The sequence below is a fragment of the Asterias rubens genome, chromosome 11 (assembly GCF_902459465.1).
Source record: "Asterias rubens chromosome 11, eAstRub1.3, whole genome shotgun sequence".
Taxonomy (NCBI): domain Eukaryota; kingdom Metazoa; phylum Echinodermata; class Asteroidea; order Forcipulatida; family Asteriidae; genus Asterias; species Asterias rubens.
This window is the reverse complement of record NC_047072.1, coordinates 10,518,702-10,538,016: the sequence shown is the minus strand read 5'-3', so window position 1 is coordinate 10,538,016 and position 19,315 is coordinate 10,518,702. Positions and strand designations below refer to the sequence as shown.

The window sequence follows — 19,315 nt, the reverse complement described above, 5'->3', positions numbered from 1 at the left end:
TGAGACTCTATGTATGACTGTATAGCCAGCAGTTGCCTTCATTTAATTCAAAATATTGTTTTATTACATTTTTTATATTACTATGGTAACTTGCAAAAAATAAGTGTGAATAATTACTGGCTTCCAAATCTTAATATTTATAATAAAGCGTATAAATAAACAGTGATAATTGAATCAACGAGCTGATGTTTAAATTTTAATATTAATAATAGTATTGATACCAGGGTTACAAAATAAAAATCTCCAAAAATACTAGAAAATGATACAAGGCACATGGCTTCTTTAAGCCTCTGTATTTTTTTTCAAGAATGCTCAGCAAAACATTCAGTCACATGATTTTGATCATCATGAATTGTGAATTGAAATAGCGTTTGATGAAACTCTTTCGGTGGGCAAATATTTTTATATGGCCTCAACATTATGACATATTTTTGTACCTTGTAGAAATGCCTAAAATACCAAACTTTTTGCATTTACAAGTGCAAATGACTATTGGAGCCTTACGTGTTTCTAAGTTTTGGTCGAGGGAGAGGAGACACTTTTTGCTTGTCAAATAAAACCACACAATTTTTATCTAGGGACTGTTTACATCGCGCACAGAGAGGTAAAAGATTTGCCACGATTTTAGGGACACCTCGAAAACAGGACCATAGTGAGTTAACAGGCTTTCGAGCTACTGTGTAGTGTGTTTAATTAAACTTTTGTTGATCCTGGCCATCAAATTAGGGTTGTTTTGTAATTTCCTGTGCCCTTACTGTTTGTCTTGCTTTGTATTTACATGTACTTTTGATTTATATTATTTATTTTACATACTGTCTGCTTGTATATTGTTATTGTTTAATTGCCAAATAAAGAATAAGAATAAGTAAGAATAAGGGATGAACTAGCCCCATAAATGAACATGTTATTTGATAGTGATAGTTACAAATTAGAGTAAAAGTCTTTAGTATCTGATATAAAATAATTGACGTTGATCATTTATAATATTGATAGTGACCAGTTAAGAACACCGTGCACAAAAACAACTTCTTACCGAGAAAAGATGTCCATCAATGTTTCGGATCGGCATCATATCACCAACTCCGCGTCAACTACATGTACTGTGTGGTGGTTGGACGACGCTTTTGCGACAACAGACGAGAGAGAGCATGCAGTGTACATGTACGTTATGTATGCGTGTATGTGTATGGTATGGTGTATGCTGGTACTCAGTTATTTTTGCATTGCCTTAACGCAACGACGTGAAGAGTACCAGTTATATAGTGAGTAGAGTAGAGTAGAATCCTACTCGTACATGTACCATAGGAAATCTCGCCGCATATCTTGCACCAATTGGAAATATGAGACCCAAGGACGCCTCTCATTGAACAGACTTATAAGAAACCTCAAATATTTCCACACAGTTTTAAATTGAAATGGATGTCCACAGGCCAATAATGAAATTGTAAGATACAACAGACTTTGATTATGTTGTGGCCATCTTGATTTTCTTCCATGGGAATCAATGTAACCAAACCAAGGCTGGAAGATTAATGGTCAGGTTCCTTTTTGTACAATGAGTATTAGCATTCAATACTGTTATTGGATACATTGAAAATGACCGATATGATGGCAGTATGATGCAGGTCTCTACTTACTGTTTTCTTTCCTCTCCTCAAGTAGCAGTTGTTTCTCTTGGAATGAGGCCATGAAGACCGACCCCCCTTCCTCCTTGCGCATCTGGAAGGCGCTCTTTTGCCGTTCACTGTACTTTGGAATCCTTTACGAAAAAGAGCAAGACAAAACAAAAGATGGAGAGATGAACTAAGTACATGAAGGGGCATTGCTTGGCAACCAGACCATTGCTGCGCACTAGCGGGTCGTGTGCAGGCGGCAGCGAATAAACCCGAAGAAACCACACGTCCAGACACGTCACTATTTTTGGCAATATGTTTGCTGCCACCATCGGTGAAAGGTGCTCGTGTTTGGGGAAGCCCTTATGTTGCGAATTTTGTTTTTTTCTCAAATACAAGATGAGTGTAAAAATCTAGGAATAAGGTAAGGTACTAAAATACAGATCTTTTAAATGTAGATGGCTGAAGGGGGGTATTTAAGCACAAATTATTATGCTAACTGGACTCTGGTTACCAGCTAAAATACCATGTCACACGAACAAATTGTGACTGGTGTCCTGCTCATTTCTGCTTAGCCCCTTAGCAGAAAAATTTTTCAGCAATATTTTCTGCTTAAGCAGCTCTCTCTATAAAATTGGGCCCTGGTCTGGTAAGGGTCACTTCTATGGGGAAAATGTACTTTTGTATTGGAACCTTGAAGAGTGAGGGCACCACAACAAAAGCACAGGGCACCATAGCCCTAATTAGGACTCTTCCTCTGTACACAGATACAGAGTCCTAATTATTAAGGCCCGTTTCTGGGGCGGAAAATTTTCAAAGCTTCATAACTAAAAATCTTACCTGCAACAAGCCATTTATTTCAACAGATTTACATTCCATTGCAGCATATTTCATATCGAATGAAAAAGTGGTGGCACCATACGGAAACTTGTATGTATAGTGCCAGTGCCACTGCCACAACTTGTGCCAGCACTTATTAAATTTTACCCTCATGATAATTTTCCGCACGTCGCCACCAATTTATCTAGCGTTAACTAACTCCAAAACCACTGAATTGTTTTCTTACCTGAGAAGAAGGGTTACCACATATGATATGGAAACGTTTCCGTATAAACCTTGTTTTCATCAATTACAACGAGTTAAAGTTCCGTCTCCACCGCTAGCGATAAATCCTTTACTTCAGTGCTTGGTCAGCCTTTTTGAATTGGCGCGAAATTGCTATTTGTAAATGAACGTTGAGGGAGACAAACAAGTAAGTCGGTCGTCGAAGAATTAAGTCTTGTCGGTCAGTACAGTCTACCCGCAGGAGTACACTAATCTCCTTTGTTATTTATCTGCAGGGTAATCGCACGGGTCGTTACAAAGTTGCCCCCTGACAATGTCGCCCCAAACAATGTCGCCCCCTGGCAAAGTCTCCCCAGAAAATAAGTAAGGATTCTTGCGGTAGTACAATGTGTACTCAATTAATATTGTATTGGAAAGAATATAAAGTAGAGCCTACTGACAATGTCGCCCCCGGCCAATGTCGCCCCCTTACGAAGTCGCCCCCAGAAAATAATTAACTGTTGCTATGGTGGATACTTTGTGGAAATTAAATATTCTTTCGGTAATGGCTTAATTATTGTATTGGAAAGAATGTAAGTTAAAGTCTGCTTGAGGAAAAAAGTCATCAATAATAATAAACTCCATGCACAAAGTTCAAATTTTTGGTAAATGATTTTATTAACGTCGCTCAATTTAAATTTTAACACCAAACAATTAATACTTAATCTGTTTTGGTTTTTTTAACAAATAATATTAATAGGCTAAATAGCAATTACTGAATTACATATGTAACATTTTACAACGAATCGTAGACTAACTGTTTCTATAGTGGATACTTGGTGGAAAGCTTAATAATGAGTTTCTAAGTGCAAAACTAAAATAACAATGAGAATGATTTTTGGACATTATCTCAGAAGTTAATAATAATCACCGTTTAAAAAAGACATCTTTCTAAAGCATAATTCAGGTGAACTGAAACAAAATGTTAGAAAATGAACTTTCCTTTGCAGTTTGTGTAAGAAAATTTCTACTATTTATTATAGGGGAATTTTACTTGTATCTTATCATACCTCTTTTTTAAATATAATGATAGCCCAAACATATTTTTATGGTTCTTAATTTTTATGAAATATTTCTCATTATAAGTATTGCTTTACTTGATTGGCTTCGCCTCGGATTCCATTTCCCCCCTCGGGTGTACAAAACGCCATGGACCCGTCACAGCTTGCAACAACTGTATAATGTACCCAATTCAATTAGAAGGTCAGGCTCAGTACACAAGTCAAAATTTGTCTTGGTAAAAATTCATCACATCTCAATTTTCAACAATAATATTATTTATTAAAACCTTTAAGAAACACATTGCTTTTATATTTGGCTCTTTTGACTGTGAAGTGTTTGTGGACATAAATCTAATTGGGAAACATGTTTTAAAATTATCATTCACACTATTTGCCTCAAAACTGCAAAGTTTTCCATTTACTTTGTGAACTAAAATGTCTGCTAATTTGAGGAGTCCAGAATAATCTTCAACAAAATGGCAGACTGTACTGTTAGCTCAAGAAAGGTATAACAAGAAAACCAAACAATTTTAAGGTATATTTATGTGTGGGTAATTTTTTTTCAAAAATCGAAAAATCTTTCCAACCATGTAGGCCTATTCTTTCCATAGCAAGAACTTCCTATAGCACAAAACACCAAACCCAAATGCAACATGTCCCTTTAAGCATGTGAGGTAATTCAACATTAAAAAGTCAGGCTCAGTACTTATTATCAAACCTTGTTGAAAATTCATCACATCTCAAATTTCGATCACATTGTCATCAAAACCTTCTCCAAGAGAAACATTGCTGTTAGATTTAACGCTTTGGACTATGACATTATTTGTTACATGTACATGGGCAATTATATCCACACTAATGGGCAAAAAAGTGCGACATGGAAAGGGAATGTTGGATATTCACAAAATTAAGTTTGTTGTCATGTATTTTGGTCTGTGTACATTCAGAAGCAGATGAGGATTGTGGTTAACAAAAAAAGATGCCCGTCTTACAAAGTTATCCCTTTGGTCCATTATCGTGGAATTGCCCACATGTATGATATGAATATGGGCCCAGTTAAATAAAGCATAAAAGCAAAACAACTTGCTCAGCACAGAAAAGTATTGCTTAACAGAAACAGGTTTCCACCCAAAATAACATAGCAAATAAATTTGTCAAGAGGTGTTTTCTGCATGCCTAACAGCTTTATGAAATAGGGCCTTGGTTGGAAACATGTTTTGGAAGTAGTGTATAATTATCAACACTAAAAGGTGCCTCAAATCTGTGTGGTTTTCCTTATACTTTGTGTTTTGTGGAGTCAAAAATTCTTTTTACTTTGTGAACTAAAATAGTCCGCCATTTTTAGGAGTCCATAATTTGCTTCAACAGAATGACAGACTATGTTACTTAAAGAGAGTATAAAAAGAAAACCAAACAATTTCCAGGTACATGTTTATCTGTGTGGATCATTTATTTATTTATTTTAAAACATATTTTCAACCATATCCATTTCACAGCAAGCACTTTCTAAAGCCCAAAACAGTAACACCCAACTCGAAAGCGACGTGTCCCCTTTAGGCATGTGGGATAATTCAACAATAAAAAGTCGTACTCGGTACTTTTTATCAAACCTTGTTGAAAATTCATCACATCTCAAATTTCAACAATTTCAATCACATAGTCATCAAAACCTTCTTCAAGAGACACATTGCTTTTAGATTTGTGTGTAATTATCAACACCAAGGTGCCTCAAAACTGTGTGGTTTTCCTTTTACTTTGTGTTTTGTGGAGTCAAAAATTCCATAATACTTATACTGTGCACTAAAATAGTCTGCCATTTTGAGGAGTCATGAATTTGCTTCAACAAAAATGGCAGGTTGTGTTATAGTTCAAGAAGGTTACAAGAAAATACAAACGATTTCCAGGTATATTTTTGTGGAAAATTATTTTCTAATTTCATTCATATTGTCAGCAATTTCACGAAGGGCCAAAAAAGCAGCAAAAATTGTCTTTTTCGAGAAAACCACGTTTTAAGTTTAGCTAGTTTTGAAACTACTAGTTGGTAGACTATTCAAAATTTAATCATGGAATTTTTTACATGTCAGGGAAGAAGTGATCCTAAAAACTGTGAGGTTTTCCCAATACTTTGTGAACTATGATGGTCTGCCATTTTGGGGAGTCAAACTACTGCTTCAACAAAATGGCAGATCATGTTAGTTCAAGACGGCCAAGGAAAACTAAACAATTTCCAGGTGTATTTGTGTGGATCATTATTTTCTAAATTTAAAACATCTTTGGATGACAGTAATTTAAGAGCGGCATATAGGGTAGAGACATGGGCCTTCGGTGATACATGTAGATGTTCATCCATGACTGCACAGAGATTTCTGGCTTTCGTTGAGTGGTTTCACATCACCAACCATGATGGAAATGACTGGAAGTGGCTGTTGTGAAAATCTTGATGTAAAATGAAGAACCAATGCTTTGCAGCATTAAGCATCATCTTGTTTGCAGTGGCTCTTTGGTGAATGTCCTTGATGCATGCATTGAGTTTCATTAGTACAGTGTTGCAGTCTGGCATAAACATGTGTCCGTGGTCGCCTCATACTCACATTGTAATGGGGCCGCATTCCTGGAGTCACCCTCCTCATCACCTGTTCTCTTTCAATCTCTCCCAATGTGGAGAAGATGTTATCAAAGTACTGCAAGATAATAAAAAAATCAAAGAAAAACAAATAACTAGTAGAAATAATTATTGGTTACCTCACCTCTGTAGGTAATCAAGACTTTCCACCCCCTCAGCTTTATTATAGAAACATAATGAACTTACTTCTGTTTTGTGTTTAAAAAAAAAGGTATGAGTTCACTCTTAATCGCAAAACCTTGGCCAAGGCTAAGGGTGATAATCTAATACTAATAATTTACCATTCGGACAACCTCTCATTGAGCCAAATACAGTGATGGCAACCTGCTCCATCATTTGTAAATGAAGGACAAAAGGTCTGGAATCCGGAATTACACAATATCACCCAGAAAGGGAGATTAAAGTACCCTCCATATTTTTTCATGAGGGATTCAAAGCATCGCACGGTATAGGTGCCTGCCTAGCCTGTGCATGCAGCACAATAGATTTCCCGGTTCAAATAATATGGCCAACTGACCATAAAAAAAATGGATACTCTGAGTTGTTCCGGGCGTTTGTAAGTTGGCCAACATAAGCTAGTTTGAATAAGATTTTACTTTTTTTTGTATACACCATCAGACATGGTTAAAATAACGAGAATGTATGGACCAAATTGCACAGTTTTCGCATGGGGCACTTTCGTAATATTTGCAGGATCTACATGCAGATTTGACATGGTTGTTCTGATGCAATTAACTTTGATCAAAGGTTTTATATAAACACCATCAAAATACCTTCCCTATAGCATCTGCACTCAGGCCTGGAATAACATGCTTGCTACGGAGACCATCGATCTCCATTGCCCCATGTATTGGCCTTCGTGCCTTCAAAAGTTTCCCACTGAAGTGCCCTTTGCAAAATGCAAATGACCTTGCCCTTCCAACATGAAATTCCAGGCCTGCTCATGAGTCGGTCTACACTGCTGCCCCTTTCAATGTTCGATTTATCTTTTACATAAGGATTTGTTGTGATAATAATTCTGAGCAGTATTACCTGAGCATCCCTTGTCGCTAGGCAACATCTGAGCAGAACACAAACAACTAAAGAGGTTTTCCATCATCTCATTTTCTTATGTGCTTGTCTTGTCATTTCTCTTTTAGACCTGTAAAGAAAACAATTTTGGGTTGAAAAACAAAATTGACTAGAGTGGGACTCGAACTAACCACCTCCAGATTAACGTGTAGACATTTCTACCAACTGTGTCATATATGGTCCCTGGCTACACGACAGTTTAAAACGATGTATGTACAAAATAGGGACACCGACATAGGTCTAGATAGCTCAGTTGGTATAGAGTGCTGTCACATTAAAGGAACACGTTGCCTTGGATCGGACGAGTGGGTCTATAAAAAGCGTTTGTAACCATTGTTATAAAATGCATATTGTTGGAAAGATGTTTTAAAAGTAGAATACAATGATCCACACATATTTGCGTCGAAGTTGCATGGTTTTCCTTTTACTTTGTGAACTTACACGGTCGGCCATTTATGGGAGTCCAAAATTTGACTCCCATAAATGGCCGATGGTGTTTGTCCACAAGGTATGAAGAAAACTACGAAATTTCGAGGCAACTTTGTGTGGATCATTATATTCTACTTTTAAAACATCTTTCTGATCAATGCATTTTATAACAAACGGTTACAACACTTTTCAAAAACCAGCTCGACCGATCCAAGGCAACGTGCTCCTTTAATCCATTTATTAAAAACATTTATGTTTAAAGTACATGGGTGTCAAATTGCCTGTGTTTCGATGTAAAACATTTCAAATGAATCATGCTTTTATATGATGACCTAAAACTGTATGCAATTAGCATTCCGCAAGATCGAAAAACATTGAGAGGGGACCAGTAGCTCTATCTTGATGCATCTTTTTACAGTACGCTCTGTATAGTCTTCACCATAAGATGGATCAATCACAGGATTAACTTAAAAAACCAATATAGGATATTTCAAAGTTACACTTCAAGAGGTGTGTTTTGGCGACAGTAACCAATACAAATTTTGATTATTGGCCTGTGATTAACCGTTGGCTAATTCAACCAAAAAAATTATTGGTTACAACCGCCAAAACGCACCGCTGGGGTTATGATCGCACGAGGCATTCTGATAAAGAAAAACAGTGAAATCATTCAATTGGTGACAATGAAACACCCTGAATATATTCATGCATACCTACAGAAATTATTGGTTGGCACACACCATAAAGTTGGCGCTAGGCAGTCGCAGAAACGTGGCCATAACATGCCACAACAAAATCATTAAAATGAAAACTGTTTTAATTCTGGACGCAAATCTCAAATACAGGAGTTCAGTAAAACTTTGTTGTTAGCGGTACTGGGCCCAATTTCATGGCTCTACTTACTGCAGAATTCTGTGCTAACGATCACGAATCTCTGCTTACGAGCAAGCGCCGAGTTTCTGCCCTAGCCTTGTAAGTGTAGAATGCCTAGTAACAGGGAGTACGCACGCGCAGAAGCCAAAATTCACCGCTAACCCGTGAAATACGCGTGTCGTAACCTCCGTAACCTTGATTCTGTCCTTACGATAAGCAGAGCCATAAAATTGGGCCCTGTCGTAAGCTAATTCATTTAAAGATAGAATAACAACAAACTTGACTGCAACTTACCATGTGTGTATTGCAGGATGATGGCATATTTCACTAATTTCAGTAAAGCTTCTACGGCACTTTATGTACGCGTGTCTCTTCAGCAGCCATTTCAGGTGAGGCCTTGCAGGTAGGCTGCCTCCCCACACATCTTCCTGCACATCTCAGAGTGTCATCTTCTCAAGGATTCCTACCAGTAAAACAAAAAAAATATTGGGATTGAGCAAAGAAAAAAATGCCCAGTCTGTTTACCTTGAGGTTTATTATTTGATAAGTAAAATAAATAAAGAATACAACACATGATAAAACAACTTATTGACCCAAACGACATGATGTCATAATAATATTTGTAGTAATAACTAGTTCTTATATAGAGCACATTTCACAATAACCCTCTCAAGGCGCTTTACATTATTGCATTGGTCAATTGGCCATAACATTCTTTTAATCTGTCTCAGCTCCCTTGGGAGTATACAACCTGGGCAACCCTATGCTCCAAGGGCTTTTCATACACAGTATCAACCTCTACCCTAGCTGGTACCCACTTATAGTGTCCTGACCGGAATTTGAATACACACTCCGATGACCTAACCACCAGAACTTAAATTGGATGATCAGGAAAATCTTTGTTGCGCCATTTTGAGAGTGTTGTACAATGAATTCCTCCATGATTGTGCAGTTAGTGAACATATTAGGTGACACTCAATCCATTAAACAGATTTTTAAATGCCTACCATAAAATTCATATGCAATTTTACTCCCATAATGGCAAATGCTGCAATCAGCAGCCTTAAATGACAATGATGCAGTGGGTCAAATACTCATTTTCATTACTAAAATTAGTATTAGTAAAAAGTTTTTCAAGTAACAGAGCCTTATCCCAAGCCCAAGCGGGTTGCTGGCAAAAAATTAATGTCCACATAAAAACATTCTGACTTTCTAAAACAGATACTTTCTTCCTATTCAAGGTATTAAACCTGCCTTGCTAACACAAAAAATAAACTTGGAAGGGGGTGGGGGGACATCAAACCTTTTTCAATTCTTCTTCCTCAAGCCGCAACCTCTCATCTGCCTCTCGCTTTTTTCTCTCCGACTCTTTTTTACTCATCTCTAAGACTTTTTGGGTCTCGTCATCGTCTGAGTCTGTGTTACTTTCCAGGAGAATGGTTTGCCTTGGTTGTTTACTAACACAAAAAGTGAGGAGAAAAAAAATCAATTAACAAATTGTCACATGTTTTGTTCTCAATTTATATTTGGTTTACCGTAACACCATGTGTACAATCTACTTACTGGTTACATGATTACATTAAGTTGAGAAATTGTCTTGCTATATATTCTACTATCGCAATTGTTTGCATATTGTCAGGTAAGGGTTGAAAACAAATATATTAACCTCCATTATATACATAATTAACCTATTTATCATTTACAAAGCGGCAATAAATTCACCAACAGTGACACCACAGGCCAAAAACAAAAATCGGATATAGTATAAAGGTATTAAAAGTGAAGAAAACTTAATAAGCAGTGGTATCAATGTAATGTGACGTCTAACCTTACACTCTAACTAGGCCTAATTGGGGGATAATGATGTAAAAGCTCCTATTCTAATCTAATTGATGAGCTAATACACCCAAACTATAGTATCAATAATAATACGAGACATTTATATGGCAACATTTGCGCAACTCAAAACATAAAACAATAAACAAATATACACAAAGCAATTGTTACAATAGAAAGCAAACTACGTATACGAGTCTCAAAACAACATTGATAAAGAGGCACAAGACATACCAACCGTCGATTTCACAAAACTCTTCCTAACTTAAGACTAATCCTAGGACTTAGGACGAGTCCCAAACCTGCACTGTAGCATGCAGACCTTTACATTTATCCTAAGTTAGGACGAGTTTCGTACTAACTCGAGATAAGACGAGTCCTAACTCTTTGTGAAATCAACCCCAGGCATGTTAGTATTAACTATCCATGACAAAAATAAGGAAAAGAGAAAACCAGGCAAGAAAAACAGAAGAAAAGATAATATTCCTGTACTTTTGTACACAGAAAGTGAAATAAAAAGGAGGAAAATCAAAACCCAAAAAGAGGAAGTCATCTGAAAGGACTAAACTTAAACATATAAGAAGTCTGCAATGGGTTTTGAATTATAAAACTCATCTGGAAGATAACAATGAATGAAAAATGCATACATGTTTCAATATGAGGGTGACAGGTAAAAACAAACAAAACTTAGTCTGCAATGGGTTTTGAATTACAAAAAATCATCTGGAAGATAACAATGAATGAAAAATGCATACATGTTTCAATATGGGGGTGACAGATAAAAACACACAAAACTTAGAAGTCTGCAATGGGTTTTGAATTTTAACAAAATACCCTGGAAGAAAACAATGAATGAAAAAAGCATATTTCAATATGAGGGTGACAGATAAAAGCATCCATTTAAATAGTATTAAGGGAAAAATATGTTTATAAATTTACAAACCAAAATAAGAAACATTTCATAAACAAGAAATCAAATGACATGTGACAGGCATTTTACATAAATTAATGCCTTATCAACGTTCAACAATATTCAAACAAAAGTATACAATATGAACAACGATCAATTAAAACCACAATTTTAAGTCTTGTAATGTACATGTATAATATCAAATAATAAACCACAAGGGAAACCGATTAGGTAATTTTTTTAATGATTCCGGGAGCAGGATTTGAACCAACGAACTCCAAATTAACGTGCCAGCACTCAAGGCCTTATACTTCACGAAAGGTAACGAGGGCGATTGCCCCTCTGGTCATTGCCTTTGAAATGCTCCAGTAATTTACAATTTCCACATAAGGTGCACCATTACCAAGGGAAAAATGCCTTGGTGCCGGTGCCCTTTCACAAACAAAGCATACAGGCCTGCTAACCCTGTGTTGGCGGGCTCTCCATTTTGTCAATATCTTAGTTCAGGGTGCCATGTATTATTGTTTCTACTATATTACCTTCCAGTATGCACTAATAATCCAATCAAACCAGAGTGTGATATCAGGCGATAACCCAATCACAGTTTTCATATTGCACTCTGAGTATTGTGAGTGTCAATGTATCACGCTTCGCATACGGTCAGTGCAAAAGTTACGTCAGGCGTCAAATTTGTAGCGCTTAAGATGAATGATAATTACCCTGAAAGAACAAGATAAATTGCCCCACTATCAAGTCCAGAAAACTCATTTGGTTTGACAGGTCGGACAGAGGTGATGAATGATCAAATAATCAAACAAGGACAGGAGAAAACATGTTGGGAAAATGTTTTCTGTAAGCTGATTGGTTTGCTCTGTGATTTATTGGAAAACAATCAGTCACCACTTATAATTTATAACGGTTGCAGAAATTAAGAATGACTCGAGACATAGTTCTTGCGATCTTCAGTGTCCGCTTGTAAGGTTGCGGTTTTTGGAAAGGCGAGAATGAAAGACATAACATGTCTGATTGAAAACCATTGGACCAATTTGCATTCGAAAGCTTTGTAAGTGACAATGATGAATTTAAACAGGTTTACGAAGACAAATTTATTAATTCTTTAGAAAAAAAAGTGAAAATGAAAGACAGCACTACCTTTGATTGAGCACCATTGGACCAATTTGCCATCAAAAGCTTTGGAATTGATGATAAATTGAAAAAGGTTTTCTGAAGACAACTCTTATACCAATTTATCATTACTATTGACAACATGAAATTCTCAGCAAGGAGGAAAATGAAGGTAAAAAAAACAGGGTTTGCTGTTCTGTTACTTCGATTACCTAGGATTATACTAGGATAATTGCACAGTGGTAACAGTTGGTGAAAAAAAAACAGTACACAGATGGACATCAGGGCATGAAAAAACATGCACAAACACCAATGAACAAAGGTATTTAAAAAGGCAAGACATATATATACATAAATCCTCAATCTAGGTATAAAATAGGGCTACTATAACCCAATATAAAAACAATATTTTGTAAATGACAAAAATAAATAATTCTTCAATATTATCAATCTTTAAAGACACTGGCACTCATATTGGGTTTTGTCCATTAAATGCTGATTTATAGGCAAAATTATAAAGAAATATACATTATAAGACACATGTAAAAGTTCAGCTGAATGCACTGCCTAGTTGTTAAGAAAACAGCAACAAACAGCTTCCAATCAGCATCACAAAAAACACATCCCAACAAAAACTTCTATTACCTTGGTAGCTTAGTGAACTTATGCGTGACTATAGCCTGCTTGCAGTCACATTCTCCGCAGGCATACTCTATACCCTCCTCTCTGAAGAACTGCTCCAGTGCCGTCTGGATCGACCCGATCGGGTTAGAATGACTGAAACATGGACAAATTATAACAATCATTAATAGGAGTCCCTAACCACCGGTTCTTTTCGGAACCAACACTAGTCACATAGAGATATTCACATGTTGTCACCGCAAACCTCTCTAAGTTAGGCCACGTTCGAATTGGCGACTTCGGCTACAGCTACGGCCATTCTTCAACACTGACAGACGCGCTGATCTAGCCGTAGCTGTAGCCAAAGTCGCCAATTTGGACACGGCATTATACCTCAACCTGGATCGACCCGATAGGGTTAGAAATACTGAAATATGGAAAAGTTTAAAACAATTGATACAAATATTGAATTGTGACAATTAACATTTAAAAATTGAAAAAGTATGGCAATGAATTTACTTTTATAGAGAAGGAAACTTCTCCAAAAATCACATTATTTTTGTTTCCTTTTGGTTTTATTAAAAAATACCAAACAACAAGTCCGGTAACAATTATTAAGTTTACAAAAAGTGACATCAAGAGTTTATGATGTATATTAGAATAATTTAAAGATAAAACATTAGTCATTAACAATAAAAAATTATAGAAAAAGTGATAGATAAGATATATAAATGCATTCGCTAACACAGAATTATTGAGGTGCAGTCGAGTCTGAGTGAAGTCCAGTCTACCTTGTCATGTGGGGAAAAAAATTCTGACATTTGAGAACTTTGAGGAAGAGCCGAAAGTAATCCAAAAAGGAGAACATTCTCAATACATGTACAGATTACAATAGATATTGCCTTGGATCTCGTGCTTAAAAAGACATTCAAAATACACAATATATTGTTCAAAATTAGGGAATACATTATGACATTAACAAGATCTCCTGTACTGTTTTAAACACTCCAGTAACATAGCACACAATTATAAAAATACAATGCACAATACAGGACACAATAAAACAGTCACTTAAAGACTAAAGGAAACAAATGTCAGCACAACACCCGCACTAGAAGCAGCCCAACAAATCACATCGTCTCAGCAATAAAATAAAGGTTTATATACAAGATACGAGAGTATCTTATATACAAGTCTTCTAGAATAATATCATAGCATAAAATCAGAACCCTCCCAACTGAATGTTATGTGGCCACAAAACGGGGAGGAATACAAAACGGAAAAAATATTTTAGAACTTTGTTGAGCCAGAGCCGAAAGTAAAAAAAAAAAAAGAGTATTCTCAAGAGAGAAAAAATAATTGCCAAACCTCCTTCTGGGCATGTCCAGCGAGAGATCGTAGAGTGCATGACTTCAAATTCAAAGTTCTTGACAATCGGGCAGTCGTGCGGATAGCGAAACCTCAGTTTAATTTTATCATCATCCGTCCCTGGGGTCTCGTCCAAGGGGGAGTTTAGCGCCCTCTTGTTGGCCCTTTCGGTGTCGTCTTTGAGTTGATCCAGGCACTGACAGAGGAACTCTTGCGCATCCTAGAAATGCAGAGGTTTAAAGACAATGGACACTATTGGTAATTGTCAAAGACCAGTCTTCTCACTTGGTGTATCTCAACATATGGATAAAATAACAAACCTGCGAAAATTTGAGCTTGATTGGTCGTCGGAGTTGCGAGATAACTATGAAAGAACAAAACACCCCTGCCATACGTAAATGTGTGCTTTCAGATGCTTGATTTCAAGACCTCAAATTCTAAACTTGAGGTCTCGAAATCAAATTCGTGGAAAATTACTTCTTTCCTTCGAAAACTACGTCACTTCAAAGGGAGCCGTTTCTCACAATGTTTTATACTATCAACCTCTCCCCATTACTCTTTAGCAAGTGAGGTTATATGCTGATAATTATTTGGAGTAATTACTAATAGTGTCCACTGCCTTTAAGAGTTAGTTGGATTACTTTGTTGCAGTGCATTTCCTTTTGACAATATTCTATTGTCACGCAGAAGTTTTGAGGCAGTTAAGTATGGCACCACTGCTCATTTAACAACAATATGGCAAGATGCATTTCGCAAATACCACTGCGCAAGCGCAGACTGTTGAATGAGGTGCATTGTGGGATAGATATGGATAAAATTTGATCACCAGCTAGACCACTATGCACCTAATTCCAAGCTTTACGCACGCACCCCAGTATTTGCGAAAAGGTGTTTTACTCTGATATTCGTATCGACACTCCGGCAACCAAATGTACTCTGAGATATTAACAACACTCTAGCAAGAAACAATGTAATACTCAGCAATATTAATGGCTCTTTAATATTAGCCGTTCATAAGCAACCTTTACAAAAAAACAATACAAGTGGGAGTGGAATTCATATACCTTATTAATAAAAAATGGACAAGGTTGGACTATATCTGCTCTTCAATAACCTTGCCGGCTAATCTGGATTATACAAAGTAGGTGGAACCTGATAGAGCTTGATTGATTGATTGATTGATTGATTGATTGAATGATTGGCTGATTGATTGATTGATTGATTGATTGTACAATAACCCAGGTCAGCTTGATTTTCTCTGAAGCAGCACCATTAACATAATGTAGATTTGATAACTTACGTGTTGCATAAATCCAGAGAATCGAGCTGCCGTTGTGGAGATAGCTTGCTTCACTTTACGTAGATACACCCCAATGCTCTCCGCTGAGTGATTGCTCTGCTTGGCGCATAGCAATTGAGCTAAGGCCCTGTAACAGTAATCGATATATCAATACTTATGAGCAAGATCACAACACCTAAAACAAAAGAATTTTGACAGGGAGATTCATAACAGTCACAAAACTTTTCACAAAACTGTCCGTGTTAACTGCTTTGCAGAGCAAACAGGGGTTGCCCTCAACTTTTTTTTCAACTGGCCAGCAGGACCAGTTGGCTTGATTTTTCACTGGTCCGCCAGGTTTTTGACTGGTCCATCAATTTGTTTATGTTATTTTTTTTTTAACTAATAGTATACTGTTGTATACCAACTGCTCGATTTCCGATCGTCGCTATTTCAAAATTCAACATGAATTGCAACGTAAACTTAACTGCACTGGAAGCCATACTTTATTTATGTGTACCAAGTTATTGTGTTCGTAAGAGGGCTCATTAATGTTAGAGTATTTTATCCTTAAAAATGTAATAACAATGTTATTAAAATTAATTTAAAAACAGGTCAAATTATTTGTCAGAGCAAAATTTAAAATGTCGTTATTTAAGTAGTTTTTTTTAGTCCACAGTTTATTGTAAGCACTCTACATAAAAGTATTCCTAAGTAAGAAGAACTTTTTTATGAAGAAAAAAAAATAGTGTTTTTACTATAAAAAAAAACCCAAAACACTTTAAAACCGACTGTTAAAATATCATTAACTTTTTATGTACTGCCTTCAAATCTACTGTGGGGGAGGGTTACGTGCGATCGCTCGAGTTATTTTATCATGTATAAACATTGCCTATTATTGTAGTTTTAATAAGTATTCATAAACATAATACATCGTACCGAAGTTCCCAAAATCTTCCCACTTTCGTCCAGAAAAACCCCCAACAAAAAGTAAACATCAAAAAAGTTGCAACATCCATGATGAAGCATACTAGTTAGACAGTATTTTTTTTCAATTATGTGTATGGAATGGTCGGTGCCGGCGTCTGTTTTGTGAACAAAATGTTCATTTAAAAAACATTTTTAAAAGCAGCAAAAACAGCTGCGCCTTTGTTTAACACATGATTGCATTCTAGAACCCAGGTCTTTCTTGAAATCAACCCGCAAAAAACCCCAAACAACCGCGCATTTTATGTGACCAAAAAAAAACAATGGATTGGAACAATAAACAAGATCGCCCAACAAAATTACCCAAAATCAGGACGGAAGAACTTTACTAAACACAATTAAATACTCCTTTTTGCTCATCCAGTGTATCCTAACTTGGTAATTTTTGTTGAATTAAGCCTCACCTTCTCGCTCGTTTTTCGTAAACACGCTAGCCTCTTTTAATTATTCCCACACGCAAATCTGCTCCATTGACGACCATGCTGCTGACAGAATATGTTTTGCTTTGTGGTCTTCTGTCTAGGCGATTGAAGCTAGTTTTGTAAGCTATCGCGTACTTTCACCAATAGAGGACGTCTATTCCCAGGCTATCGAATATTCTGAAACGCCCTCTAGCGTTCAGTATTTCTTACACTTTTTGCCACACGTGAACTAATGCGAAGACTACAAGCCTTTGCGTTGCATGATGGGATTTTGCGCTGTGTATGCGTGATCGTCGGAAGTCTGCCAGCGTTCAGCGGCACCTCGAGTAATTTTTATTACGTTTTACCCAAACCTTGACTCCTTGAGTGAATGTTTTTACGTTTTATTCGAGCCTGAAAATAGTAAAAAAAATAGTTATAGTTCTGTAGTACCGCTGCCGACATTTTTGACTGGTCAGCCGGACCAGTTGGCAAGGTGTTTCAGCTGGTCCGCCGCGATTTCTACTGGCATTTGGCCAACGGACCTGCGTTAAGGTCGAACGCTGGCAAATGCAGCATTATTATTTGATTTGTTGTCTTGTATGTCCCATATTAACTTACTTGAACTTACTTGAATCCACCGACGCCATCACACAACTGGGGAGGAGACGGTGGTTCTGGTTACTGGGGCAGACAGCTTAGATAAGCTTATGTAGAGCCCCCCGACGTTCTTTAGGAATTTATCCACATGTCCCTTGAAAATGTTCACACTTGAATCTTCAATTGCTTTTCGAGGGAGAATGTTCCAGTAGTTGACCACTCTCTGGGTAAACCAGAACTGCCTGAGGTTGAGGTTGGATCTTGATTTGTACAGTTTAAGTTGGTGACCCCTGTGCTGCACGGTTGACAAATCAAAGAAATGTTCAGGGTTCAAGCCCTCAAGGCCCCTAAGTATCTTAAAGGTCTCGATAAGATCTCCTCGCAGCGTCCTGCACTCAGGGTGGTCAATTTCACTTCCCTGAGTCTGTGGACGTAGTCTAGGTGAGATAGACCTCCAATCATTCGCAATGCTCTCTTTTGCACTCTTTCTATTAGGTCAATATCCCTTTGAAGATGAGGCCTCCACGCCTGAACACAGTAATCTAGGTGTGGTCTAACCAGTTCTTTGTACAGTCTGATGATTGTTGTTTTGTCTTTGTTCGTAATGGTTCTGTTGATTAGCCCCAGGGCTCTGAATGCGCTTTTGACTGCCTTCGCACAGTGGGTACTTGCATTTAGTGACTGATGGATGATTACCCCAAGATCTCTTTCTTCACTTACTGTCTGAATTATACTGTCACCAATGGAGTAGTTGTGCTTGATGTTACTATGCCCGAAGTGGAGGCACTTGCATTTGTCAATATTAAATAACATTTGCCAGTCATCAGACCACCGGTAAAGACGATCGAGGTCGTCCTGAAGAGCGCGAGCATCTGCTGGGGTTTTCACTTTTCTGAAGACCTTGGTGTCGTCAGCGAACTTCAGGACCGAACTCAAGATATCCTCGTCAATGTCGTTGATGTAGATGATGAACAACAGCGGGCCAAGAACAGAACCTTGGGGGACACCGCTTTTAACTCCTGACCACTCCGATTGGGCCCCGTTCACCACCACCCTCTGTTGTCTGTCAGACAGCCATGCCTTAATCCAAGCAGCAGTTGAATCACCTATCCCATGTGATCGTAGTTTCGTCAGTAACCTCTGGTGTGGAACTCGGTCGAAGGCTTTACTGAAATCGAGGTACACTGCATCAACAGGGTTGCCATCATCAACGGTCTTTGTTACAAGCTCCAGAAAAGTTAGTAAATTGGTCAGGCAGGAACGACCTCTTAAAAACCCGTGCTGTGAATCACTGATCAATCTGTGTGCTATAAGGTGTTCCATGATGGCATCTCGGAGGATGGTTTCAAACACCTTACTGACCTGTGAGGTTAGGCTGATCGGCCTGTAGTTTGCTGCTACACTACGTTTGCCCTTCTTGAAGATGGGGGTGACGTTTGCTCTCCTCCAGTCTAGTGGAACCACTCCTTCTGCC

General features: G+C 37.5%; 1 protein-coding gene across 6 annotated transcripts; it reads right to left on the bottom strand.

The window, feature by feature from the left end:
• Positions 1 to 5,919: 5,919 nt before the first annotated feature.
• LOC117296407 lies at positions 5,920 to 17,321 on the bottom strand. Of its 6 annotated transcripts, none has more exons than XR_004519751.1 (8): positions 17,245 to 17,321; positions 15,875 to 16,001; positions 14,575 to 14,794; positions 13,231 to 13,362; positions 10,018 to 10,171; positions 9,009 to 9,177; positions 7,374 to 7,482; positions 5,920 to 6,399 (listed from the first exon to the last, which is right to left on the bottom strand). XR_004519751.1 is itself a non-coding variant. In XM_033779312.1 (6 exons), exons 2-5 carry the CDS (start codon positions 14,586 to 14,588, stop codon positions 7,477 to 7,479), a joined length of 306 nt encoding a protein of 101 aa, XP_033635203.1. In that variant the 5' UTR covers positions 14,589 to 14,794; positions 15,875 to 16,220; the 3' UTR covers positions 5,920 to 6,399; positions 7,374 to 7,476. The 6 variants fall into 6 exon arrangements, 1 of the variants encoding a protein (XP_033635203.1); XR_004519752.1 differs by lacking the exon at positions 17,245 to 17,321 and adding an exon at positions 17,144 to 17,186; XR_004519753.1 differs by lacking the exon at positions 17,245 to 17,321 and adding an exon at positions 16,342 to 16,357.
• Between the last annotated feature and the right edge of the window lie 1,994 nt (positions 17,322 to 19,315).